The 27696-nt window shown below is 33.7% G+C and overlaps 2 protein-coding genes across 2 annotated transcripts; both read left to right on the forward strand.

Annotated features, from left to right (window-relative positions):
• The first annotated feature begins 97 nt into the window (after nt 1–97).
• Nucleotides 98–1789, forward strand: LOC119641945 (ATP-dependent (S)-NAD(P)H-hydrate dehydratase). The gene is made up of 2 exons (XM_038040876.1): nt 98–882; nt 975–1789. The coding sequence occupies exons 1-2, from the start codon at nt 430–432 to the stop codon at nt 1557–1559; spliced, it is 1038 nt and encodes a 345-aa protein (XP_037896804.1). The 5' UTR covers nt 98–429; the 3' UTR covers nt 1560–1789.
• A 1343-nt stretch (nt 1790–3132) lies between these two features.
• Nucleotides 3133–16953, forward strand: LOC119634754 (zinc finger protein hangover). The gene is made up of 9 exons (XM_038029107.1): nt 3133–3498; nt 9372–9659; nt 10898–11044; nt 11107–12202; nt 12282–12704; nt 12765–13678; nt 13755–14342; nt 15378–16335; nt 16411–16953. The coding sequence occupies exons 1-9, from the start codon at nt 3349–3351 to the stop codon at nt 16812–16814; spliced, it is 4968 nt and encodes a 1655-aa protein (XP_037885035.1). The 5' UTR covers nt 3133–3348; the 3' UTR covers nt 16815–16953.
• Nucleotides 16954–27696: the final 10743 nt, after the last annotated feature.

The raw sequence follows: 27696 nt of genomic DNA on the forward strand, positions 1-27696 counted from the left end.
ACAAAAGATAAGATGTTAATTTAATATTTATCTACATTATATTTTTTTATCATAATGTTATTCATTATATTTTTGTGGATTATTATCAATTAAAAAACAAATGTACAATTAAAATGCGAAATATGGTAATACGATCAAGTATCCACGTAAATTCCATAAGTGGTATTTAATTTTGAACAAATAACTACTATCTTTTACAACCAAGCACATGTTTCTCTTATTTTATTTCGATTATAAGTTGCTGCACGTTTTTAATATTTGATAAAAGAAATTGATTATTCCGTGTTTCATTGATTTATTTTTGTTCGTTTTTATTTTCGTTGTAAGCTGGATTAGTGCAGGCTTTATATTAAGATTGCGAGGCATTTTTACGGAAAATGTAAAAATTTAATTTTAAAAAACACAGTGTCACATATTTTTAAAGAAAATATGCACTCAACTTTTATACGATCAAATCCCAGAGTCAACATTTATTTGTTATCGCAATTAAAGTGTCATCCAAGTCCAACTGTAAATGATAATTGCACTATAAGCAGTCATTCAAAAATGTCCAACAATCGCAGCTCCATTGAGATACCAGTAGAGACGCAGAAACTCTTGAAACTTCTTCGAACAACAGTGCCGAAATTAACAAATACCAAGCATAAAGGTGAATATGGGCGGATTGGAGTGGTAGGTGGCTCGTTAGAGTATACCGGCGCACCATATTTTGCTGCCATTTCAGCCCTAAAAGCTGGGGCCGATCTGGCCCATGTCTTTTGTCAACGCGAAGCCGCAGTAGTAATAAAATCATATAGCCCTGAATTAATAGTTCATCCTTTATTGGATGCGGCTAATGCGGTAGAATTAATATCTCCTTGGTTAGAGAGATTACATGTAGTGGTAGGTATTGGTTTCATAACATGCATATATTTTTGTGTATGCATATATATATCAAATTAGAACAAGCATCTAGTACTTACGTTCAATTTTAGATTATAGGTCCTGGTCTGGGACGTGAGCCTGAAACTCAAAAGACTGTTATCGAACTTATTAAAGTCTGCCTCAAACAAGAAAAGCCTTTAGTTATTGATGCTGACGGCTTGGCCTTACTTATAGATCGTTTGGATTTGATACAAGGTCAACGCAATATTATACTTACCCCAAACGCCATAGAATTTCAACGTTTATTTAGGCCAAATACAGGCGAAAAGTCGAATTACGATCGCATATCCAAATTAGGCAGCGGAATAGTAGTTTTGGAAAAAGGTGCCATTGATCGCATACATATACCTCACACTTCAGAAATATATGGCCTACCTCCTGGAGGCTCGGGTCGTCGTTGCGGTGGTCAAGGAGATTTGTTATGCGGAACGTTGGCAGTGTTTTACTATTGGACTCTCGAATCGAGACAAGCTAATCCTGCATTTCTGGCTGCTTTCGCCGCTAGCTATTTAGTTAAGGAGTGTAATGCAAGTGCTTTTCATAAACTTGGTCGCGGTATGCTGGCCAGCGATATGATCGATGAAATACCTCCCGTATTTGCGAGAATTTTCGAACCCACTGAAGGGGCTTGTTAAAATTCTTATCACTTGAGTATTCATTTCAAACGTTACAACGTAAATGTACCGATTTTAACTAAAACAATAATTATCTCATAGGGCTAGATTTCCTTTTTCTGAACAATTTACATACTTATTAACTTGATCCGTGTTACTTGAATTATTAGCGAAAAACTACCTAAACAAATGTGATCTATAAAATTTTTTTAGATAGGATTTGCCGAATACCATATTTTGAATTTAAAAAACAAGTATTTATTCTCTTAATATTACATAAAAAATAAAATATTCTACAGTATATATATAAATATACGTATAGTAAATGTAAAAATAAATATTTCTGGGTTAATATAGTAAATAATTTTTTAATTATTCAAAATAATTGTGAGCCGGAAGATTATAATATTATAGACATATATGTATAGTAAGTACTAACAGCTATTTCATAAAAATCAGATTTAAACAAGAAATATATATATGCGGCTTGCACGGACATTTTAACATCAATCGTTAGCTTTTTTATTTTCAAAGTAAGTACGTACATCTAAACAAAGGGAGAGTATTGTGAATAAAACGTGTTATGCAAGCCAAAATATTCTACTGTATAATTTTAGCACAAAGTAATTTTTTTTAACTCTGCATGCATAGTATCATTGCAAAAATAAGGCATTTAAAGATTTGAGTGGCATGTGGAATACGTATAATGAAATACCACTAATTTTGTCGCAAAAGAACAACTCTTATTGACCAAAAATTCAAGTTCTTGGATATTTGTTAGATGTGAATCATTAACGACCGTTCCCTTTAATCCTTGAACATACTCCAATGTAATTGGAACAGCTGGAATAAAATAGTTCGATCTCATGTGTAAGGAAATTGTTGAAATGTTCAACATAATCACAACAAAAGAATTCATAAAATCGCTAAATCGTTCCTGCTTTTCATATTTGCAAAGAACCTTTATACATGCATGCCAGAGAACCTTCAATCTGTTTTCTTATGCATTGAATACATATGATTAATTGAATGTGTTAATTCTGCATCTGTAAAAAGTGTAAAGTGTGGCAACTGCAAATTTCATATGCATATTGTACATTTTTCTTCATGTATCGTAACTCCGCGGAAAAATTCAAGAATAATGCTAATTTTTGACTTTAATAACAGCCAAAATTTATAATTTACTGATGAAAAGTAATGCAATATTCGATTTTAAGCTAATGCATCAATCGACACCCGTAAACAATTATATTTTATGAAGTATTCAATTTTTTTAGTAATCATAAAAATATTATAAAATATTGTGATATTTTCAGACACGCGTTTTTCATAAATGTAATTTAAAGTAGGCATTACTGTTTGGATCTTGATGAAATCCCGGCAAGGAAATGGCACACAGTTACTAATGGAATCCCGTTGTGTGCAGTCGACAACACTGAATTTGTGGTATAAGCTAGATAAGGAGAAGTGAAAAAATGTGAAACGGTGAAGAAAATTTATATACAAATTTGTGACAAAAAATGCAAAAAAGTAGGTGAAATCCAAAAATTAAAAATAAAAACAAAAATTTTGAAATAAAAGTGAAAACATAAACAAACAAACTAAATTATAGTATCTTTGTTAAATAGTTTAATTTTTAATTGGGAAAAAATATATATAAAGCAATAGAGGAAGCATTGAGTATATAAGTTGAGTGTGTATCCAGATATAGACGACACATAAAGCAGAGCAGAGGCGACACAGATACCATAACTATTACATAGAAACCACCACCGACAGCACGAGAGGCTTGTGAAGTGAAAAAACCAAAATGTCGGATGAACAGCAGCAGCAACAACAGCGACAGAACTGTTGTCGCCTCTGTCTGGCACCGGATAACGAATGCATATCCATATTAAATAGTTACGCTGCGGATAAGGAACCTTTGGCCACTAAAATATACAGTTGTGTAAGCGTCAAGGTAAGTTTGGATTGGGCACCACAAAAATACAGTGAGGACATAGAATGTAATGATGCGGGCCACACCCGTGTATTGGAATGGGAGAAACCAATTTGTTATACATGCTGATTCCATGCTTGCCAGAGCATGCCGAATAAAGTGAGGTTAGATTTTCTGGCATGCAGTCATCGCAAGCAATTTGAATGGCATTTTTGCCCTCGCTTGCTTGGCATTTTTGTTCTCTTTTTTTTATTTTTATTTTTGCTTTTGATCCGCATTCATGATGGTGATTATAATGATGATGACGATTGTAGTACAGTGATGGTGGTGGTAGTAGTCGCGTCGTTATTATTTGTTCGTGGCAGTGGCTGGCTAAGAGTGCTTGTCGTGGTTGCTCGTGGTTTGTTGCTGTCACATCGATTGCACTGATTGTGCAAGTTTTGAGTCCAAGGGTATTATGACGAAATGATAAAATGGCTTTTTGGTTATAGGTATTCCATCAACTCCGGGTAATTGTGAAAATTAATATGCGTTGTAATAAGTAAAGGTTTTGGAAAAGAATCGATTCCACTTCGTTCCTTTAACGAATTCATTTGTGTGTTGGGAAATTTCAACTGCTGATTACTTACTAGACAGGTTGATTACTGGCTAAATTAGACGACTTTATGATATGAGTCTTTGGTATTGTCGTCGTCATCATCACAGTCACGTTGGTAGTGGTGCTTTTGGTATTGCTAGTCTTACCTAACGTCAGCTATTTGCTTTTAACAGTGCTCTGCCGTTCCGTGTGTTGTCTGTTGTGTGTTATCATCAGCCATAAGTATGTGTGCCTTTAACGTTGTTGTTGCTGTTCTTTTGTAGATGCTTTTGTACTACAGTTAGCTACTAACGTAGTCGTCATTATGGGATGGGTAAAAAGCGGTCACACTATCTAGCATTCAGTCAGCCAGCCAAGCATTTTTTAGGTTTTAATTTTTTACTTAACCTAAATAAGCTCTGTAGCAGCCGTTTAACGAGTCGTCTCATATTTTGTTAATAAAATGTTATTTATGGTCGGTCGTTATAATATTCGAGATGGTGGTGTTAGTGCGTTACAGCCACTATAGGCTCTTCATTGTTTACTTTTATGTCTTCTTCTTATTTTTTCAGCTTTCAGTTTTAATATTTCTCATACATTCAACTTCATCCACCATTTTGTAGATGTGCTCGTCGAGAACCAGATAATTTGTAAGTAAGTCAGGCGGGCAGCAGCAGCTGCAACTATGTATATGAGGAATTCATGCCTTTGTTTCAATTGTCAGATTGCGTTTTGTGCGTACGTATCCGTCCTTCCATCGTTTACTTACTTTATGCACTTTGGTCAACAACTGGCTGGTTAGGTAATTGCATGCGTTTGTTTTTTATGTTTATTTCAGCTACTTTGCTTATTTATTTGTTTTAAGTCGTACTTCAGCCTTGGTTTTTCCCTTTTTGAGGCTTCTTTTCTATGTACGGTTTCCATAGGATTTCTGTAGTATACTTTTTTAGATTTTTATTATTATTTCGTGTTATTTTCGATAATATTACATATTAGGGTTGCCTAGGGGAATCGATCATATATATATGAACAGTGTGTTATACTCCAGGGCCTTATTAGTTATACGAAAATGTATTGCATGTTTGCTGCATACGTGTCTCTCTAACTGTTACAATATTAAAAGCAAAGATTGCAAGCTCAAAGGAATATCATCAGGCATGATATCTCAGGCGGTATAATTTAGAAAGAAATATATAAAATAATTTAAAATTATATATCACTAAAGTGTACAATTGTGCATTTATAGGGTGGTTTAGACTGCGATCCATTCATTTTTCCATCTTGCAAACGTTAACGCTTTCATATGCGTTTTCTTTTGCTTTTCATTTGAGGGCTGTTTTTTTTTATTTTTTTATTTTTTTTAAATTCTCTTAGTTGGAAAGGAGAGGAGTATACATATATTTCATTTTTGCATTCTCGTCAAATGTACACATTGAGGATTTCCTTTTACATTTGGCTTTAGATATTAACGAAAGCATTGGCTGGCTACCTGGTTTTCGCTTCTTTTTAGCTGCTTCGCTTTAATTCTCTATCTGCCCAACCAAAATGTAGCTTCTTTTAAATTGTTCAGTAAATATGAATGTGAATGTGTGTTACTAAACCGACTGTTTTGAGAAATCTTTAATGATATTGGCCCAAATGGTAGTTATTACTTTTCTGGCGCATTCCATAAATTTCAAATAGTTTCTTGTAATTTCCCCTTTTCTTCCCATTCCATTCTTTTTTCAACATCTGCGCAACTATTTAGACAAATATTAAGTTCTTAAAAATGTATTGGATTGAATAATCACAGTTCTTAGTCTAAGAGGTACAATTTTTTTAATTTTTTTTTTTTTTTTTTGCTTTATCAAACTCGAGTTTTTCTTACATTTTAGGTCCTTTGTCAAATAAATAAATATTTTTTTAAACGTTTTCCATCGGCTATTAAAAAATATGTTCTGATCACGGTTACGATAATTTTTAAAACAATCAGATCAACTTGAATTGGAATATAACTTTGATTAGAATAATTTTTTTGTAAACTTTACGGGATTTATATAGCGTCCACATGGGCAAAAACCGGTGAAACTAAAGTTTCAATAGCACTCTCGCATTAGTGTTTTAATGGCTTGAACATAAGCACTTTATAAAACTTCTCTTACACCAAAATGATGCAATCCAAAATTCTCTTTAAGCGCTTAAGCTTTGGCTTTGGGCGATAAACTATTCAACTCATTTCATCGCGTAGCTTGTGAATATTAAGGATAACGAATGGTAATGAAATGAACGGAATCGATATTAAAAATTCGCTTATTATTATTATTATTATTTTTATTACTTATATGGAATATTTTTTATTTGAATTCGATGAATTGCGGCATCCATTCCATCCAGTCAAGTCATCATTTTATTTGACTACAAAATTTCACATAAATAAAACAATATTTTAAGGAATTACCTAACCAAACCATATCTTATAATACTTGGGTCCCTTTAAAAGTACACACAGCAGGAAAGATGTGCATAGGAATGCTTCGATGAATGAATGAAATCGCATATTGATATTTACTTTAAACATATTTTAGTCTTTTTTTTTTTTTTTTTTTGCAGTTCTTAGTTACTGCAAGCGAACAATTCCTGCTGATTTCACCAGTCAAAATGCATTGGAGGATGGAATGACGCTTTTGGATGAAATTACCTAATATTTCAGGCCGCTTAAGATATCATATACAAATATTTATTTATATAATTTCTAATATGTAAATTGGTGCGTATCAAATCGTGCATAGCACTATGTGGCTTAGTGACGGGTATCGAATAAACTTTTCGTGAAAAATGCTACAATTTCAAATATTTACATCAAATATATTAATGTGTACGTATGGCACAGCATATCGAAAGGGAAAAGCGAACGCAGCAGTAATCCCAAATATTTATTATTTTTGCAAATTATAGCAACAAATATCTTATTAGTAAACAAAAGATTAAATAACGGCATGAAAATTGTGATTTCAATAGAAATCCTTCAGCAAAGCGTAAGCGAGGGAATTCTTTAACTTCTCTCACACTTTTCTCAAATATATCCTATATATTTCAAATCTATAATGTACATCGCATGAACATACGCTTATTCGAGTTTTCGAACTTTATTGAACATATATGCATATACATATATATGTATTTAAATAACGATGAGAATAGAATAGAAGAGTAAGAGTTAGGTTGAATGCACCAAATTCTTGTTAACCATCAATTTTCTTTATATAAGCTTTTGCCACATGCAAGTTTATATGCATAGATGTAAGTGCATATCTATATATATATATATAATGCACACATAATATAAACGCGCATACATACTCACAATATGCAATATATTTGACTTCAAGGGAAAGCTTATTAAAGGTTTGAGTTAATGTACAATTTAAGTAGTTAGTATGTATGTTGTGTGTGTAATTATTGTACATAATTGGTTATGTATTTAGCTCCTGACATCCCGAGCTATATAAATCTTCGGAAAATTGAGTTATTTAAATATCTTAAGCAATTTTTCTGCCAAATCATAACAGATTGCTTTCTCATATTTGGAAAAAAAAAAAAAAAACAAAAAAGGTAGTAGATCGTAATGCCAGTTACCAAATCCAGCACAGCAGGGGTTTAGGGCTTTACTCGCAGAGTAAACAAAATGAAAAGAAAAGAAAAACCCATTAATCGTATTTTAAATTTATTAAAAAAATTTATTAAAAACTACTAAGGCTAAGACAAGATCTCAGTTCAGTAACTTGTGCAGGAAACTTTGTTTTGCACTCTTTTTTTGTAATCGCTTTTAAGAATAGAGTCGTAAAAAGTTATTTATTTTTAAGATTAAAAAAAATGATAATCAAACTTGAAAGATGTGAAATAAGAATAATATCAATAGTCTGGATTTTCATATGATACTTTCTAGTTTTTTTTTTTCTTTTCTAAAAATCTCCTATAAACCCGATGATCGAGTTAACCAGCTTGTTAATAGTTTTCTTCCTCAAATATTTTTGTGTCAATAATGGCGTCCGTTATTTATTGTCTTCCATTGTTTTGTCGACCGTTAAGCGAATTCTCAAGTTTTATGTAAAAGCATAATATTCGCAAGATCCATTCCAATTGAACATAATGAACATATTTTAATCCATTTGAAAATTCTAACATCTTTTTCTTTTCTTATAGATTGTTTGATTGTAAGTAGTTTTATTTTTATTCTTTTAAAATTCAATTGATTGAAAAATTAAATTGAAACTCGTAAAATTGAATAATAATTAGTACAAGTTATAAATATTGTCTACATTTTAGGCTTAGTGAATATTGATTGATGAAAGTATATTGCCTATTTTGAAGCGTTCGTTTTATTAATTTTTTTCTTTGCACTAATTCGCTTGGCAAACAAAACCAAAAGTATTTAATGTTATTTAATGAGACTTGATTGATGTGCCCATTAAATGATAGTAAGGAATAAACTGAAAGGCATGCATATGCAGGCATGTACGCATGTATTAGGATATAAATTGCTTGATGTGGTATGGTGTATCAGATATACGCTCCTATAGTTATATTCTTCATACTCTGCATTTGTGTAACTGCATTTTCGCATATATGCCCTATGTGTGCGTTTAAATTAATTCCGCACTTGTGTATCCAACTATCACTAAGAGAGAGGAAGGACATGTTGTACAACGCAAATATTCAATAGCTTAGCTTTGAGGAGGTATAGGTGTACAATACGCTTATACGAGATGCGTACATACATATATGTATAATGTTTTTGCATTTGCTTTTGTGTTTGTAATATGTTTTCGGCTTCGGTTATTGTTGTTGCTATTGTTGTTATTGTCTCTAGGGTCATTGACATTTGTAAATATTGTATGAGCTGCTTTTAGTAGCAACTATTCCATTAAACATCAGTAACTGCATCAATAACTGTTCCTTGTTGTTATGCTTGAAGTATGGTAAGAGTTAAGGCGGGAGTGCAGGTAAAGACATTTAAACAGATATAAGTATATATATATATATATATATATATATAAAGACATTTAAACAGATATAAGTATATAAGTATGTGCAATAACTTTGTTGACGATAAAAGTTATATAGACAAGTTTCTGTTACGTTGTTCTATTCCTGTTTAAAAGCATTGAAAATTACTGTCAACACTTTGAAATTCCCGCAGCTCAAGTTTACATAGATAGTCTCTAAAAGTAAGAAATTTAATATTTAATCATTTAATTTAAAGTAAATAGTGTTTTCCTTATATTTTTTCATTTATTTATTTATTATTGTTTTTTCTGTTTTTTTTTTTTTTTTGCAGATATCGCCCAATGATCGTTTATCGTTAAGCATTTGTCATGCTTGCATAAGTTATCTGAATTCTTGGCAGTCGTTCAAGAATCGTTGTTTAGCCTCACAAAACAAGCAGCGTTCATGGTTGGAGAGCGGGCATAATAATACGAAAAAATCCGCATATCAGCAAGACCAAGGAGATACACACCATGATGACCAGCAGGCTCAGGATGACATGGCCTCTGTATCGGGCTTGGCACCCTCAATATTGGAGGGCATAACATCATTAAAAAAACGAAAATCGTTAACAGTCTATGTGAGTCCCAAACAAACGCAAAGTCCAGCACCAGCACCCACAACGATAATTACTACTACTACTACCACTACTACTACCACTACTTCCATTATTACTACTACTACTACTACTACTACTTCTACTAAACGTCCCTATAAATATAAACCACGACAAAGTAGTCAACAGCAAACACAATCCTCTAATGTGCTGCTGCACTCTAGTAAAGTCAAGCACAAAAGTAGCCATAAAGAACTACTTATTCCAATACAACAAACAACGCCTATGCAAATATTTACATCTCCCGTAGTTGCGGCAGCACCTACTGCTACCATAACTTCTGCTGCTCTGGCTTTAGTGCCTGGTAACGAGGCTACAGCACCAACAAATGTTGCTACGGTTGTAGCTTCTGCTACGAGTTGTCAAAATGCTGTTCAGCAATTGCGTTTATTCAGACGATACTCCTATAATGTAAATGTATCGTATGTCAAGACAATTATGAGCATACCGTTACTGTATTAACACATACATTCCTATGTTTTATATATATATGTAGAACAATAATAATTAATTTTTGAGTTATAACATTAACTTGTATTTGAGAGAAAAATCAAAAAGGGACATGAATTTCAATTAGCTTCGTGCCTCCTCCGTCTCCCCATAAACAATATCTAGCTCTTCAAACTTCAAAGTCTAGATCTTTGAACGATAAAAGCTTCAAAGCTGTTTTACTTATGTACTTTGAGACATTTTGTATTTTGATTTTTTATATCATATTGCTCCGAATGTTTCTTGCATATGCTATTGAAAATATCTGGTAAAGACTGAAAACTGATACTTTCGGTTACATGTTGTTCGCGATTTATTTATTTATTTATTAGTTTTTTTTTGTTTTTTTTTGTTTTTAAAGTAATATATATCAGGGCATTTTTACCCCTGGAGAATGTTTTAGGAAAACACAAGATGTTTTTGTCTCTTACAGTCAAGGCTTCTGAAACGTTAAACGTTATAGAATTTATTTAAAAATTTTTTTATATATTTCTTGAGCAGATTCCTGCTCAAAATTGATAAGAAGGGTGTACACAATGATAATAATAATAATAATAATAATTATAATAATAATTATAATAATAATAACAATAATAATAAGAGAAAAATATTTTAAGTTTAAAATTTTGCAAATTTTGCTTTCATTCTATTAATTTCATCATTTTTAAATTGTTTTTGCTTCTTTCTGCCAAATTTGCATTTTTGTTTTTTAGCCCGTACCGGCAGTTCAAATCAAAGATGAACCAATTGATGCGGATGACGATTATAACAGTACAAAACAACATGATGAATCCGATGAAATAGTAGATCCGACAATGTTTTTAGAGCGTACCGCCGATGAAGGCGACGAACCGTTAATGGTGAATTCAACAATTTTGCATATAACAATAATTTATTATAATCGAGTTTCTCACTTTTGAAGGATTCTTCACATTATGGTGACTACGAAGCTCAACGCTTATTAACTGAGTTAAAACCGCTACCAACTACTAACTTAATTAAAATGGATACAAAAGAAGCTTCGTGTAGGGCATGTAATTTGAAATTTTCCACTCGGGCCAATGCTCGACGACATGAGCGCAATTTACATCCGACTCTATTTGATAGCCTATCTACAGGTAATAGCAATAGTTCTTTAAATAAACAAACGGCCGCTTTAAATGCCTCGTTGGAATTGCAACGTGCCGTAGCCGCGGCTGTTGCGGCTGACGCTTGCAAATTGAACACCAGCGGCTTAATATCGAATCAGAAATACCGCCAAGAAGTGGTAAATGCCTTTAATAACAGCGAAATGGGGGGATGGGATTATGATTGCCCGGAAAAGTATCAACAGCTATTGACCGATGAAAAAATTGTCTTTCTTCAGCAAAATGAAGAATTTTTATTACAATATCAAACGATGACTTGCCGTTGTTGCAATAAATACTACAGCACTTATAAAAAATTTATGGCGCATATGCGTAAAAAGTATTTAACTTTACCACGTAATCTTTGTTTCAATTGCTTGAAACTGAACGATTCGAAAGCTTTATTCATCTCACACTTAAAACGACGCAACTGCATAAATCTTTATAAAATATTGCAAAATTTAATGGCGAAAAATGCTAATTTTGCAGCTGCCGTGACGGCCACTGTCGCCGCCACACCCGAAAAGATGAGAGCCAAAGAATTATTGGTTAACAAGATGTATGAATGCAAGTTGTGCCCTAAAACGTTCCGTTTGAAATTGGAATTTCGTTCGCATGTTTATGATGAACATGCGGCTGCGCAACGTAAAGACATTGGCACAACACAGTGCAGTTTTTGCGCAATCGATATCGAAGATCCAGCCGAACGCAAGCGTCATTATAATAACATGGAATGCATAGTAATATTGCGTTGCGTCACCTGCGATACGAAACATGAAAATCAACACAAATTTATGGAGCATGTCCAAGAGAAGCACTTGGCCGCTTTCCGCGATCAACCTCAATTTATGACAAATGCTGATAACTCACCGGGGAAAAAGTCAAGCATGGGTATGTAAAAAATGAAAAAAAAAAAACCGAATTTTTTTTTTTTTTGCAATTGTTAATTAAATATATGTTTTCGATGTAGGTGCATCTTCAGCTGATGACTCGCGCAGCAGTAGTTTTAAGAATCTTTCAGCTACCGTGACGCCAGCACCGCCGGCCAAAAGTCAATGTTTCTCGCGTATGCCCCAGGCTTGTCCTATTTGTGGCCAACAGTACAACAATTATAACAATGTATTACGTCATATGGAATCGAAACATCCTGATCAATTGCCTCAAACTTACAAATGTGTAAAATGTGGAGTGGGCTATCCCCGTCTATCTAATTTACGCGATCATATGGTTAACGTTCATGATGCTGATAAGACGCGTCACACCGGTTTTGAGTATATAGTTAATGCGGAGACTGTCAAACCTACTGGTCATACCAATAATCAGAACGTTTATAGCGGTCGCTACGATTATGTGATGAAGGATTTGATGTCTATAACAAATGGTGGGACAACTGGTAAGCCGAATGGTGACACAGCGGAAATATTTTATTTTCAACTTTTTTTTGCACTTTCAGTTGATGACGACGAAGGTGGTCGAGAGAATGCTGCTAAAAAGTTGCGTTTAGATAATAATGCAACAGCGCAACTTTCAAATAATAATAATAGTGTCAGTATTACGCCCGTTTTGAATGGACAGAAGGAGTGCCCAATTTGTAAGGCCGTTTTTAATAACAATATCGGTCTATCGAATCATATGCGCTCGCATCAATTGCAAAATCCCATGGCTGCTAAGGCGGCCATGGCGGGAAGTTCATCATTTTCTACGCCGCCAGTACAACAGACCATCTTAAAAAGAACACTTGAGCAGGCAGCCGATCGCCGTTTCCGTCGTATGCGTTGTCGCATCTGTCAACGGCGCTTTTCAACTAAAAAATCTTACCGGTATCATATGCTTAATGATCATCAAATACGAAATGTCCAATTTATTAAGTGTCAGTTGTGTGATGCTGAATTTGCCTACGAGAAGGGTCTTAAGGTGCATATGTTCAAAGTACATAACACATTGCTCAAGGATGAAATGATTATCAAGCAATATGAATGCGAGATATGCTCAATTGTGTATCGCACCGACGTGGAGTTACAACATCATTTGGCCAATGTGCATGGCAAACAAGGAGAAGCTCAAGACAACGATGATGACGATTATGGCGAAGACTCTTTGATGGGTGCTGCCGACAATAGTTCAGCTGGAGCGGATGCGTCCGGTATATCGACACCAATTAGTGGCATTGGTAATACATCGGGAGCTGGCGGTAATAGCGCTACTAGTAACGTGCCTTTATATTGGTATCAATGCAAATATTGTCCCTCAAACTTCAACACCAATAAAAAGTTGGCAATTCATATAAATTCACACGATGAATTTGATTCGAATGATTATTCGTGCAAGGACTGTGGCAATGTTTATAGTGGTCGTAAGAGTTTATGGGTATGACAAGGTTAAAATATGTAAAGAATTTTGTTTATATTTTTTGGTTGCTTTCTTTCTTAATTTACGCATTTAGGTTCATCGTTACAAGAAGCATCCCCAAATCGCGGAGCCATCCGAATGCCATTTATGTAAGAAAGTATTTTTCGATACTCAAATGTTGGAAAATCATACGCCGACTTGTAATCGAAGATCGGCTAAATCGGGTGGCACGGCCAATTCTGAATCGACTCAACCGATTTATAAACATAAAACCGGGGACGATGATGACGATGAAGACGAAGCGTCTCGCGATGATGATGATGCTGAGAAAAATGCTAATACTACCTCTGTTGCTGCCAATACGACAACTACGACCAGCGCTAGTCTTCAAGGGTCTGGTCTAAAAATTAAGCTACCGGAAGTGGCTTGTACAATTTGCGGGGCGCGTTTCACCGATCAGGATTTATTCAGCAAACATATTCAAATGCATGAAATGGAATTGTATACAGATAATCCATTGGCGTCAATGTTTGACACAGGGCCTGCTGATCCTAATCAATTTTATATGGATCGAATGAATGAGAATGGCGAGTATGCTTGCGATTTGTGTTCGAAGATATTTACGCAAATGACTGCACTTAAAGTGCATCGGAAATGGCATTTCAGAGGTGATAGCAAACAGGTGAGCTTGTGGACTTGTGCAGCGAGGCTTTATGGCGTTTGATAAATAAACAATTTCGATGTCCAACATTATTAAATGGTTTTGGCAAAAAACAAAATTCTGTTTATATAATGACTTTGAGTGACTACATAAAAACGGGCACGGTTAAAAACTCATGAGTATAATTTTGTAAGCAACAATTTTTGAAATTGATTAGATTCTTGAATAGCCTCTAAACGAAAGTATTCTATAAGAAAGTATAATATATTTTATTTTTTTTTTTTATACTAATCCTGTGAAAAATAAATATATTGTACGTACGTAGATTAATATTGAGACCGTTGATCAACGAAATAACTCTTTAACGTTTTCTTATCTTAATGAAAATAATGAAAATTTGGACTCGCTCGATAGCCAAATACTTGATACCCTCCCTCTTTAATACGTCTATGCATAATTCCTTATCAAGAAAGTGCAAAAATGAAAAGCGATGCGAGTAGACTATCAAACGGATTTATTCGTTAATTTGTTACACAATTGCAATAAAGAAATGCATATCTTTTGGGGAGTTTTGCTCATTTTGTAATAAAAAAAAATCTCCACTTTTTTCCATACATGCTCTCAACATTTGTTTACATAACAATTAGCCAATGCCAAAATTCGAACGAAAATTTGAGCAAATTTCAGTTCGAATTTCAATTTCAGATAGAATATCATCATTCATAGATATGATTTTATTTCAATTAATAAAATTTGCTTACAAGAAAATCTCATGATTTAAGTTTAACGATAAAAGTCTCAAAATTCTATGGTTTTGCCTTCCAAATTTAAAGGACATTTTTCAACAAATTTATGAACTTGTGTTGTTTGCCTCCACACCAGTCACAAAATAATAAATTTAATGAAATTTTTCCCCTAAAGAAGTTTGTTTTCATAACATACATCTCTTCTCTTTTGTTCTTATTTATTTATTTATTTTTTTTTTCTTATTTCTTTTTCTTTTTTTATGCTTTTCATTATTATTTTATTTATTTATTTATTTTTTTTATAAAATAGAACGAAGTAGATCAGCGTACATCGAATCTGGGTACATTCAGCAGTACCAATCAGCAACAGCAGCACCAGGATCAATCGCACCATTCAATCCCGATCAACCATCAACGTCTACTGGGATTACAAGCGGTGGGTCTTATGCCCCGACAATCCGTCCCCCTTTCAAAATCCCAGAAACGTAAACGTGAACTCAAATGCGAATATTGTCCTTCCACTTTTATCAGCAATAATAATTTACGTCGTCATTTATATGAATTACACAAGAATGAGATCGGTAATCTACCGGTGCCGCCAAAAATTGAATTGGATGCACCTAACAATTGTCGTCGATGTAATTTAAAATTTGAAAGTAAAGCGGATTGGATTGAACATAAAGTGGCCGATGCGCGTGTAATGAAGCCTTTCGGACCGTTTCAATGGGGCTGTGATTTGTGTGGCACCTATGTGTCACGCAAAGAGAAATTAATTAATCATATACATAATCATATGAAAGAAGCATTTATTATACCGATCGAACAATCACAATCGGCACAGAAAGGCTCGATCCAACAGACGCAATCGCCAAAGCAATTAGAACAGCAGAAAAATTCCAAAAATGATCAAGCGGAAGAATTGCTTAAAGTTAAAATCAAACAAGAGCCACTAGATAATACTGAAGTACCTGTTGTCACCGAACAGCAAACCAATAATCTTGAAGAATCTTGCGACAGTGCTAAAGATCATTACGATGACGTTGACGAGGTGGAAGATGAGGTCGATGAAGATGAAGTCGAAAGAAGAGTGGCTGTCGATGAATATGATGAGGACTCTGCCGCTGACGAAGAGGAACTTGATGAAATGGCTGTAGGAGCTCAGCAGACTGTAGGTGATGAGGACGACGATTTAGATGAAGAAGGCGATGGTGACGGTGATGGTGATGGCGATGCTGATGGTGATGGTGATGGTGATGGCGATGGTGATGGTGATGGTGATGGTGATGGTGATGGTGATGGTGATGTAGATGGCAATGGTGATGGTGATGGTGATGACGCTGAAGATGAAGATGAAGATGATATTGAAGAGGATCCCGACACAAATGAAGATACAAATGAAATTGCGAGTCGGGGAAGTCAACACCTGAACAATCGAAGCAATTTAGCTATCATAGAAGCTGAGGACGAAGAAGTCGATTCTGACGAATTTGATGATGATGATGACGAAGATTCGTTGCAAGAAAATCGTAAAAGAGCGCCCATGGATAACGCAATGGTTAAATCCCGTTATCCCTGCGATCTTTGTCAAGTATTTTTCGATTCACAACAAGACCTGCAAAAGCATGTGAAAATGCATTTCCTCAACGGTCCCGGTTCAGTTACTTTAACCGAAATCAAAGCGAAATCCTCATCCTCTAGCAAAAGTCGCAGCAGTAGCAGCGATGTGGTCACTTTATCAACGACATAAAATTATATAAAAAAAAAGTAAACCGTAATAAGTTTATGTCCAGCTATTTGACATATAGATGAGAGTTTTCTTTATTCTTTTCACTTCTTTTTTCTTTATTATATTATTATTATTATTATTATTATTATTATTATATTTAAATTTTGGAAATGTATTTCGTATCTTGTCTTTAAATTATTATTTGTACGGTTACATATATCCCTTAATTTTTTTGAATACCTTTGACACTTTAAGCTCGTTTCATTTCTTTTTCGATATTTTGATATACGCTATAAATTACATTTTAACTTTTTAGGTATGGAGTTCTTTTCCTTTTCCTTTTTTTTTTTTGTTTTTTTTTTTTTGATATATATATAAAAAGGATTATTCTAGTAGCGTTGGATTATTTCGTGTAATCATTAAGAACAAAATAACAAAAGAAAACATTCGCAACAACAAATTAGCTTTTAAGTTATATTAATTAATTAATTATCTATTCAAATAATAATGAAATTAATTCCCTACGCATATGTAACAAGAACAAGATTACTTGTATAAATATTTCACGAATTACTAAACTAATTACATATTAATAAAATAGGAAACTGTAATATGGTAACGATTTCGTACAAGTTTTATTTACGTTAAAGAGTAAAAAATGCAAAAGAGAGAAAAACAAAAAAAAAAAAAGAAAAAACGGGTAAGCAGAAATCATTCAAGAGGACATAACAATGTAAATTTTTTAGAAATATTTTTTATTGGCTTAATAGATAGTATGGAAGAAAAATGCTTTACCTGCAAAAAAATATTTTTCTTCAAGCGCCCCGCCGAGCACAGGCTGTCAGCGCTAAATGAATCCCTACTAGGAAGTTATAGTGCAATATCTTGTCTGCTCGCGTCTAAGTACTATACCGCTCGAATGCATGCCTTTGAACGTATTTCCAACTAAAGATATGTTCAAAAATATGTATCAACATTAAGGCGACTGAGAGCGACTCGACAGGCTCTGTCAAGAAATTAAGTTAGTTATGTATGCGACTATTGGAGCCATACATTTTCCTTTCGTTTATCTCATTGCCTCGCAATAGGTAAATTGTCGTAGGCGGTAAAAAAAAAAAATAAAGGAGAGAAATATGTTTGAATAATATACGAAAGAACATTCTAAATATGGACATTTTTGATAAGAGAACTCTTTCAGTCAAATAACTCAACTCACTTTGGCGTATAAAGATCAATATATCTAAAAAAAATTTCAATACTTCTCTAGCTAAAGACATGTAGATTAGTTATATGCATTCGACTCAAACTTGTACGAAATTCGAAAAAGAATTTTTCGTCAATGCATCTCTGACTGAATACTGTCTCACTACTTAATTATTCATCTAAAAACTTTCTATGACAACTTTCTATTACACCTCTTGAGCATGCCAGATCAAAAAGGGGGAAAGAAACTTGTATCTATTTCTATATCGGCTTAATAAAGAAACTCTACCACTTAACTTCGAAGACTAGGAAAAAGAAAGGATTTCGTTTTCCATTTCGTATCTCTTTTTCTCGAAAACAGAGGCCCGTAGAATTATGGCCGAAATGTTAAATTTATGAGCAGGGCGTAGGCTTCGAGTTGCTTACTGAAGACAATTCTGCGCAATAAATCGAACCACGGGCCCCATTGTCACGCAAATAGTTTCTATAACTCGATGCAGCTTAGAGACGTTGAACTAAAACTACGTTGAGTCTGGTGGTTCTTAGATTTCAAGTCTCCAATAGGGGGTTTCGTCGATAAAATGATAACTTCACTTACATCTTCTCGTGCAATCACAGAATTCTCTTCGCGGAGTCGGTTTGAATTTTTTCATAAGACATTAGTTTTGCTCATATTGAGATGATATAAGGACGGAGAAGTTTCTTTTGTGGTAGCTCTCAAACGCTTCATTAAATTAAATGGTAGGTATTGAGATGTAGATCATGCTATCCATATCATATCATTAGGAAGGAAACAAGTAAGACGATTATATTCGTTGGTGAACGAATCTTTTACACCCATCACCGTTATCCTAAAAAAGTCGAAAAAAGGTAAAAGAACTAACTAAATTTTCATGCTCATGACAGTACAGATTTGGGTAGACGACCTAAACGACGTACAGGTACAAGTTTAGGTGCATGTCAAATTTGAAACTGGCCAAGAATTTGTATATTTTATAAGGTTTATGAAGCATGACGTTGCGCCTTGTAAAGGTATTGAAAAAAATTAAATTTTGATACAGTAAAACAATTGGGTAGGCGTGGTCAATTTTTGAAAATTTTTATGCAGATGGTACAGGATCGTCCATACGTTCACATTTCTGTAGATTTATCTGTTATGGTTGTGCGTAATGAGAGAAAAACCAATTTTCTATTCCTTTTGTGTAGGCGTGTACTTCGATGCCTTTAATTGCTAATATTCGTAGAAGAATTTTCAATATTTGTGGCCAATTTGAGGGCGTTAGCTTAATAACCAGGAGCCAGGAGCCAGGAGCCAGGAGACAGGAGAATGTTTACAGCAGACATATTACAGACGGGGACAGACAGCCAAACGGATAGATTGGACATGCTTAAATCGATTCAGAATTTGATGCTGATCAAGAATATGTACACTCTGCCGGGTCTTCGAAGTTTTCTTGTAGACGTTGCACGCGTTTTGACAAAATGAATCCTTCGGATATAAAGACGCAAGGCACGACATTCCGAAAGCAGAAATTTGCAAAAAGTTCATATCATCAATGAAATTGGAAGTTCAACACGATCATAATGATAAAAGAAAAAAAATAAAAAAATATATATTAGTTTGGGCAAAAAGAAATCCATTATTTTTACGGTAGATGGCTGCACTGATAGATTTCTCGTAAAGTATCGATCAAACAATTTCCGATACTGTACATTTCGCAGTAAAAAAAATTCTTTTGCTCCTTTTTGTTTGGTGCATTCAGTTGTGAGTTACAGCGTGTTAAAAATGGAAAGGGAACAAAGAGAAAATTCGGTACATTTTACAGTTTTTCTTTGACAAAGGCGAAAATGCAAGCCAGCCGGGTAAAATTGTGAATGGTGTTTATGGTTCCGATACTGTAACAGCCAATTATGTGCAATTTTGGTTTCGTAGATTCCGTTCAGGAATTTTTGATGTTAAAGATGCACATCGCACAGGTAGGCCGGTCGTCGAAAATGTGGATAAAATCGGAGAAATGATCGAAGTTGACCGGCATGTTAGCAGTCGTAACATCGCCCAGGAGCTAAAAATCGGCGATAAAACAGTTTTAAACCATTTACACAAAGCTGGATTCAAAAAGAAGCTCGATGTTTGGGTGCCACACCAATTACCAGAAAACAACATGATGGATCGAATTTCCATCTGCGAAGCCTTGGCCAAACGGAATGAGATAGACCCATTTTTTAAACGGATGGTGACTGGAGATGAGAAATGGATCACATACGATGACCCTGTGCAAAAACGATCGTGGTCAAAGAGCGGTGAAGCACCTCACACGGCCAGGAAGGTTTTGCTATGCATTCGGTGGGACCGGAAGGGGATTATTTATTATGAGTTGCTTCCATATGGCCAAACGCTAAATTCTGATCTCTACTGTCAACAACTGGACCGTTTGAAGATAGCGATTGACCAGAAACGGCCAGAATTGGCCAACAGGAGAGGTGTCGTGTTCCACCAGAACAACGCTAGGCCACATACATCTACAGTGACTCGCCAGAAACTTCGGGAGCTTGGTTGGGAAGTTTTAATGCATCCGCCATACAGTCCGGACTTGACACCAAGCGATTATCGTCTTTTTCTTGCATTGCAAAATTTCTTTAATGATAAAAAATTGGAATCTAGGGAGGATTGTGAAAATCGACTACTTGAGTTTTTTGCAAATAGAGACCAGGACTTCTATGAGAGAGGCATTTTGAAGTTACCTTTAAAATGGCAACAAATCATACAACAAAACGGTGCATATTTGACCCAAATCGGACAATCCGAAGCATGTTAAATAAAGTCGTGAAGTTCATATAAAAATAATGGATTTCTTTTTCCCCAAACTAATATATATATATAGCGCTTTTCCTATTAGAACTGATCATGTTTGAGGAAGAAATAGAAGTCAATGGTGAAGATGATTATTCAAACGTATACAGGTAGTTAAATTGTCATTCAGCGACTGATTTTGAATTAATTAATTTATGCAAATAAACGCAAAAATACAATTTTGTAATAATAAAAGTTATGAACTCCGATGCTTGCATATATTGTCGCATGGGTTAATGGAGGGCTTTTGGCGAATATAAATGTTCATATAATGAAAAAATACACAATAAAATATGTTTTTATTGTTTTATTTTTTTTATATACTTTTTAATAATTTTTACATATTTACTGATGGTTCATCATTTCCTTTTTTGTTGTTTTTTTTTCTTGTTTTCTTCTAATTATTTTCACAATTAATACGAAAAACATTAATAAATACTAAAAATATTGTAATTTCATATCTAATCATATGAAGTAAAATAATTAATGAATGACGTATGATAAAAGGAAAAATTGAATAAATTTTCTTTACTGAGGTAATTGAAAACATTTGCAGTTTGCGTCATAGGGATCTGTTTTTTTTTTTTTTTTTTGGACTGAACATAGATTTAGTATAATAATAAAACATGTTTTCTGATATATACATATATACATATATATATATATATTCATTTCATTTAAACACTGAATTAAATAAATGAGAGAGTTAATGGAGCATCACTACTGCAAAACGAACCTACACATACATACATCTTAGCTGTAATAATTACTTAAAAGTATTTATTAAATAAATATATTGAATTAATTTCATTAGAATAAGAAATTAAACAGAGCTTTCTTCCAAACAACGTACACAGGGTACTATTAGTAAATTTTTTGTTTTTTTTTTTCTATTTATTTACCATATATGAAAATATTGCAAAATAATAAAAGCAAATGTGATTTATTCAATTATCTTTATTTTGTCGTCCAAATGCAAGTGTACACTCGTCTCTTGATGTCTCTTGATTGATATATGCAAAGCTTGAGCTTCGGAATGAAATTTTTGTATATGCGAAATATAGTAAATTAAACTGTAAACCGATCGTGCTAAAGAATGAAGAGCATGACGAAAATATTGAAATATATTGATTAGAAACTTGAAAAGGTTACATAATGGCTTACTAATATTTAGAAACTTCTTTCTGGAGTTATTTAGAATAAGCATCATGCAGACAGATAACCGGACGGATGGATATACTTAAATCGATTTAGAATGTATATATACTTTGTGGGATCTCTGATGCTTCCTGCTGGATGTTGCCTTCGTCATCCAAAACGACGGAAACACTGTCGGCTTATTGACGCAGTACATTTAAACTATTCATGGCTGAACTCAGGCTTGAATGGATATATCGACAGTGGGATGAGATGTTGGTAGTGGGATGGAGAAAGAGACTATCTTTACCAGACAGTGGGATGGGCGGGGAACAAATATTCATAATCAAATCAATTCCACTATAGGTTATCAACATTTGTATGTAAATGTATATAATATACTCCCTATGATCGGTAAAATATTATTCTCTTCAAAACGTTACTTATTAATGACTTCCGCGATAGTGGTGGGGGTCTTGTATACGTATCTGCCCGGTTTCTACTGAATACAAAATGTCAATTCTTATATTGGCGTTTAACTCAAGACGGTGAGCATCTAAGATTCGTCCAAGGACGAGTAATACATTTTATTGATTATTATTTTCTTTTATATTTATTTTTTGCTTTTAATTTTATCTTAAATAAATATTAGAGTTTTTTTGAAACACACTCACATACACTTGTAAATATATTTTCTCGTTACTGTCGTGCACATTTCGTTCTTCTTGGTGTTTTAAATTTTCTAATTGCTTATCTGTTTGCTCTTATTTTCGTTTCCGTCCCATTTATGCAAACTTATATACAAATGATTAATCTATAAATGAAAAATATATTTATAGTACATTTATAAAGAAAATTCATTTTATTTTTTATTTTCATTTTTCTTTTGCTTTATTTAGTTCTTAATATGTAGAAAATTGTATGTATATATATTCATTTTATCATTAATGCATACGATATGAAAATATCAATTATTAATTTTGATTTTTGATTTGAAAAAAAAAAAAACGGTTCCTTTTCAATTTTTACATTTGTTGACGTCATCAAGCATTTCGTTTTATTAATTGGCCATCACTTCCAATTGAATTCATAGTAAGCATACTTATCCTAATCTTTCGTTGGGCATTTATTAAGCGATAAAGTTCAAAATTGATCGATTTTCTTAGAGGATTATATATCTACATAATGATAGGGAGAGTATCTTAAAATGTTCACTTTACCTGAATCAATATTTTACTAGATTGCATTCCAGATGCATAATCATGTTCTTCCGTTTATCTAAGCACACCTATATAATCACATTTTCAATATCTCTGCAATTGGTCCTAAAAAAACTGAGATTTTTTATATTTACTCACTACTCAACATGGGTTTATTATGGGGTCGGTCGTTTATTCGTATAAGATCTACAAATAATATATATATATATGCGTTTCTTCAAGATTCAGAATCAGAAGTAAAAGTAGCGCCCGACACCGAATGGCAACTGACAATATCGAACGCAGAGGTGCATTCGTGACTTCATTATCCATTCATTCCAACACCAGTAAATGCATTTTCAAATGATTTACTTCTAAAGTTTCAATACTTTTTAAAGAAATCCTTACTTAATGGGGTGAAGTAAAGTAAACGGTGTTCATTCCAGCTGACAATCTGTACCGGATTGATCGAAAAACCAATAACCAATAGTCAATTATGCTGGAGATTTGGAGTTTTTATATCGGAGATATATATTTATATGTATATATATATTGGAAAATTAAATTTTATATTGAATGCTTAAAAGAATCTTAAATGTTTTAGAAGAAAGATAAAAAAAAAATGACGGGAGATGCGTTTGTTATCAGCAGGTAAGGTGAGTAACAAATGAATTTCCTTTTTATTCTTTGATGGGCAAATAAAATAAAGAAAATTAGAAGAGGAAATGAAAATTGCATCGCACGTCGACTCGTGTCCAAAAATAGTCGATCGTAAGCTGCCACGTTTTGGTAAACGTATTTAATCAAAATTTCTACAACTGATTGATTGTATTCTGAGAAACGCCCAAGGTGAAGAGTTCGAGAAAGAAAACTTTATTGAATTTTTTCTCTCACTATCGAGCAAATGCATTATATTTCCTTCTCCTTTGGTGTTTCCCTTGGAACATGTAGAGATGGGCGCGGAAAAACTCCTTGAATAAATTTATGAGATTTCAAGCCAAGATTTAGCAACAGGCGGGCTTGTCTGTTTACTGTTGGAATTGTTACAGTCTTATAATTTAGAAACAAGTGTGAACATTATAATCGGGCTAGACCGTCCACTAAATATCCTACATCACTTGGCTTAACCTAGTTCTTCATTGATTTTCGTGATAAAAAAACGATAGGAAAACTGATTCTCTTCTCAAAGACCTTATTAATGTTCATCTATTTTCTTCATGATGTTGTCTTACAAAGGCTTATAAAAGGCATGAAGGCGATGGGGAGATCTATGTAGTTCATATATTGGTGCAGTTTATTGTTATGTCAAGTTACTATTATGAGGAAGATTTTATTATTAAATATATTTGCTATAAAAATATATGAAAAGTTATATGAGAGGAGCTTCAAAACATTGACCCTTCATCGATTCCCCCCCCCAAAAAAAAAAAAACACGAAAGTCAAAAAAATGATCTGATCCAATCTAATTTCAGTAGCATTTATCTTTGAGCCGAAACACTCTAAACTTTGCCAAAAAATATCTCAAAAAAATGCGACTTATAAGTTAAATATACAAACATATGGAGGGATATTCTGTAATGGATAACAGATGCCAATCGAAACTCTACTAAAGTCTGGATTATTATAATAATCTGCTTTTTAGCGGCTGAACACTCATTATAGCTATGAGCGAAGTAAGCTCTACCGCATTGAGAGTGAGTTGAGTATACAAGGTCTACCGGAAAGTTTTCTCCGTTTTTGGAATAAAATAAAATACAAATCACTTAAATCCTATTTTCCGACTAGGGTCCGATATGGTTTGCTGCACTGAGTTAAGCATTTCTATGACCTTTGGTGTTGTCAGAAACGATTCTTGCTTAACCACGTCGTCATCGATCAAAGATGGTCGCCCAGAACGTGACTTATCAGAAACATCGAAATCATCTGTTTCAAATTTTTCGAACCCTGTTCTGCGTGTCCTATCAGAAACTGCACCTTCATCAAGCATTTTCAATAAATTTCGACATTCTTCCTTGCTGAAATTCTTAAACAATACAGTGACCTTTATCTGTAGCCATCCGTACGAAATCGATTCACATCTAAGACTAACGTGAATCAAATTTGTTCTAATTACCTTGCTACGTCGGTATGTGTATATTAAGCGATAAACAGTAGAGAGCCGAACATGCATCAAATAAACGTGGGCTTACGTGTCGAAAATTGTTGACAAAGAAACGGACAAAACTTTCCGGTCGATCTTATATGTTAGAGGGACCCATAAGTAATCAATAATATTGAAATCTAAACGAAAATTTTGTAGTTAGTTTAGCTTTTTATTTTTAAATTTATTATATTATTATCCATCATTACACTCTCTTACGGAAATCGAGGGTTCTTGCGGTAAAATATCACTCAAGTAGCCCCCGTGATTGACTAGATTTAGGAATTGATTTACAGAAAGCCCTGGCTTGGAATGCTTTATGTTATGTTACCTTCAAGAGTCAATTCTTCAACTCCGGCAACGATTCTCCACGAAATCTGGACAGCAATGAAGTTGAAATTGATCGACCAATATTCTTATTCTTGTTTCAGATAATTGACGGGATATCCATATTACTTGTCTTTAGACCTTTGCCAACTTTGCGTAGGTGTCTTTGCATACTTGACCATGGGGACCCAAGGTTGCTCTATAATTCTTGCATACTTGATGATGAATCAGTATTCGCTAGAGTCCCACTATCAAATTGAACTGGTCGAGGCCTGTCTGTGAGAACATAATTACCAGCGGTGAATCTTCTGAACCGATCCTGACATGTGGTGACCATCGCTAAAAAAATAGTAAATTTTCTTTGTTTTTACTGTTCCATTAATTCCGTGTGAAAACGAAAAATTGTGTAACGTGAGAAGTCTGATCCTCCGAGGGTACGAACATCATCACTTTATTACTAGGTTATAAAAAATAAGTAATTATAGTTTTTCGAATAGTTTCCAGACAGGCAGCTTTCTCGAAAGCTGCGGGAGGATACGTGTTTCGTTTTCAAAAATCGATGCCGAACTAAACATAGAAGAAACTTTTTACAAATAATCGATTACTTATGGGTATAGAGTCTTGATAAATTTATTCACGAAGTTGAAAGAAAATCTAAAGCAGTAATACAAATTTTAACCTTTACTTCCAAGGAAGCTCTGGTTACATCCGACACAACTTGTACTACAGAGTATATTAAGTTTGTGCGGACGCATTTATCACCCAGACGGCTTTGGGACAACCCCATTATTGATTACACTGATCGATTTGCCATCATTTTCTAAATCGGTATAAGCTTTTTTGCCCGTATGTCTGTCTGATGTCTGTCCATATTTTTGGGTTCAGAAATTTCGAGATATTTGAATGAAATTCGATACACTGACGTGTTTCGATTCAAGGACGAACGTTATTCAAACCGTTTCGGATCGGACCTCTTTTTCGGCTACTTCCAAATATAAAATATTCCAATTTTCAGAATATATAATAATATAAGAACATTGTAATTGACCAAGGCCGACCATTACATACCCTAAACCACATCGTTCACACCACAATTTTTATATTTATTATAGGATATAAAAATTATATCTTGTTCCTGTGCGAATTTATGGGAAAGCAGGCCCAAAACTCAACCTAGTGTAGTATAAGTCTAAACCTTACATAGGACAGGACCCAAAAATAGGCGTAGGTGGTCCAAATTTTGTTGAGCTCATTTTTTTATGAAATTACTATAATATTGCGGGTAAATTTTTATCATCACATATTAAGACAAAGACTTTTCCGCTCTATAAAGCATAAATTTTCGTGAAAATCCTTATTAGAATAAGATCCAGGGAATAGGCTGAAATGGACCAAATTTGGCACGGTTAATTTTTTTTTTTTGTTAAATTACTATTACTATTATGATATAATTTTCATTGTGAAGCATTGAAAATGAAATCTATTAGGCGGAGTGATGTAGGGTGTCTAATAGGCCGGCTTTCTCCGACTATAATATTTGTCTTCTTTTTGATTTAAATTATGGATAAATTGAGAATTTTTTCTTATTCTTATTTATGTATGAGTATGGCACGGTGGAGTTTACTGTACGTAGGATCCGTGTGCATAAAAATTTCATTACAAACAAATCAATAAAGTTCGAATTCATTGTATACAGATAATGTGGATATGGCCCAAATTTCTCGACAAGCATCACATCTATACCAAAAAGTGAGCATTTGTAAAATGATAAGATTGCTCTTTGCATTCATTTGGCTTTGGATGGAAAACTGTATTCTTTCTTTTATTAAATCGCTCCGCTTCGGAAAGTTGTTTAATTGATTTTTAGTGTGCAGCGATTTCTATATAATAAGTTTTGAACATAAATATTAATTATTAGATATTTAAAGCAATATTTTTTAAAATCTCAACATATTTTTTGAAATTATTTTCATTGTTTTTTTTTTTCAATAGCGAAATATATTTAAATTTTTTAATTTACTACATTTTTTTTTTTTTTTTTTTTT

The sequence above is a fragment of the Glossina fuscipes genome, unplaced genomic scaffold (genome assembly GCF_014805625.2).
Source record: "Glossina fuscipes isolate IAEA_lab_2018 unplaced genomic scaffold, Yale_Gfus_2 0, whole genome shotgun sequence".
NCBI classification, from domain to species: Eukaryota; Metazoa; Arthropoda; class Insecta; order Diptera; family Glossinidae; genus Glossina; species Glossina fuscipes.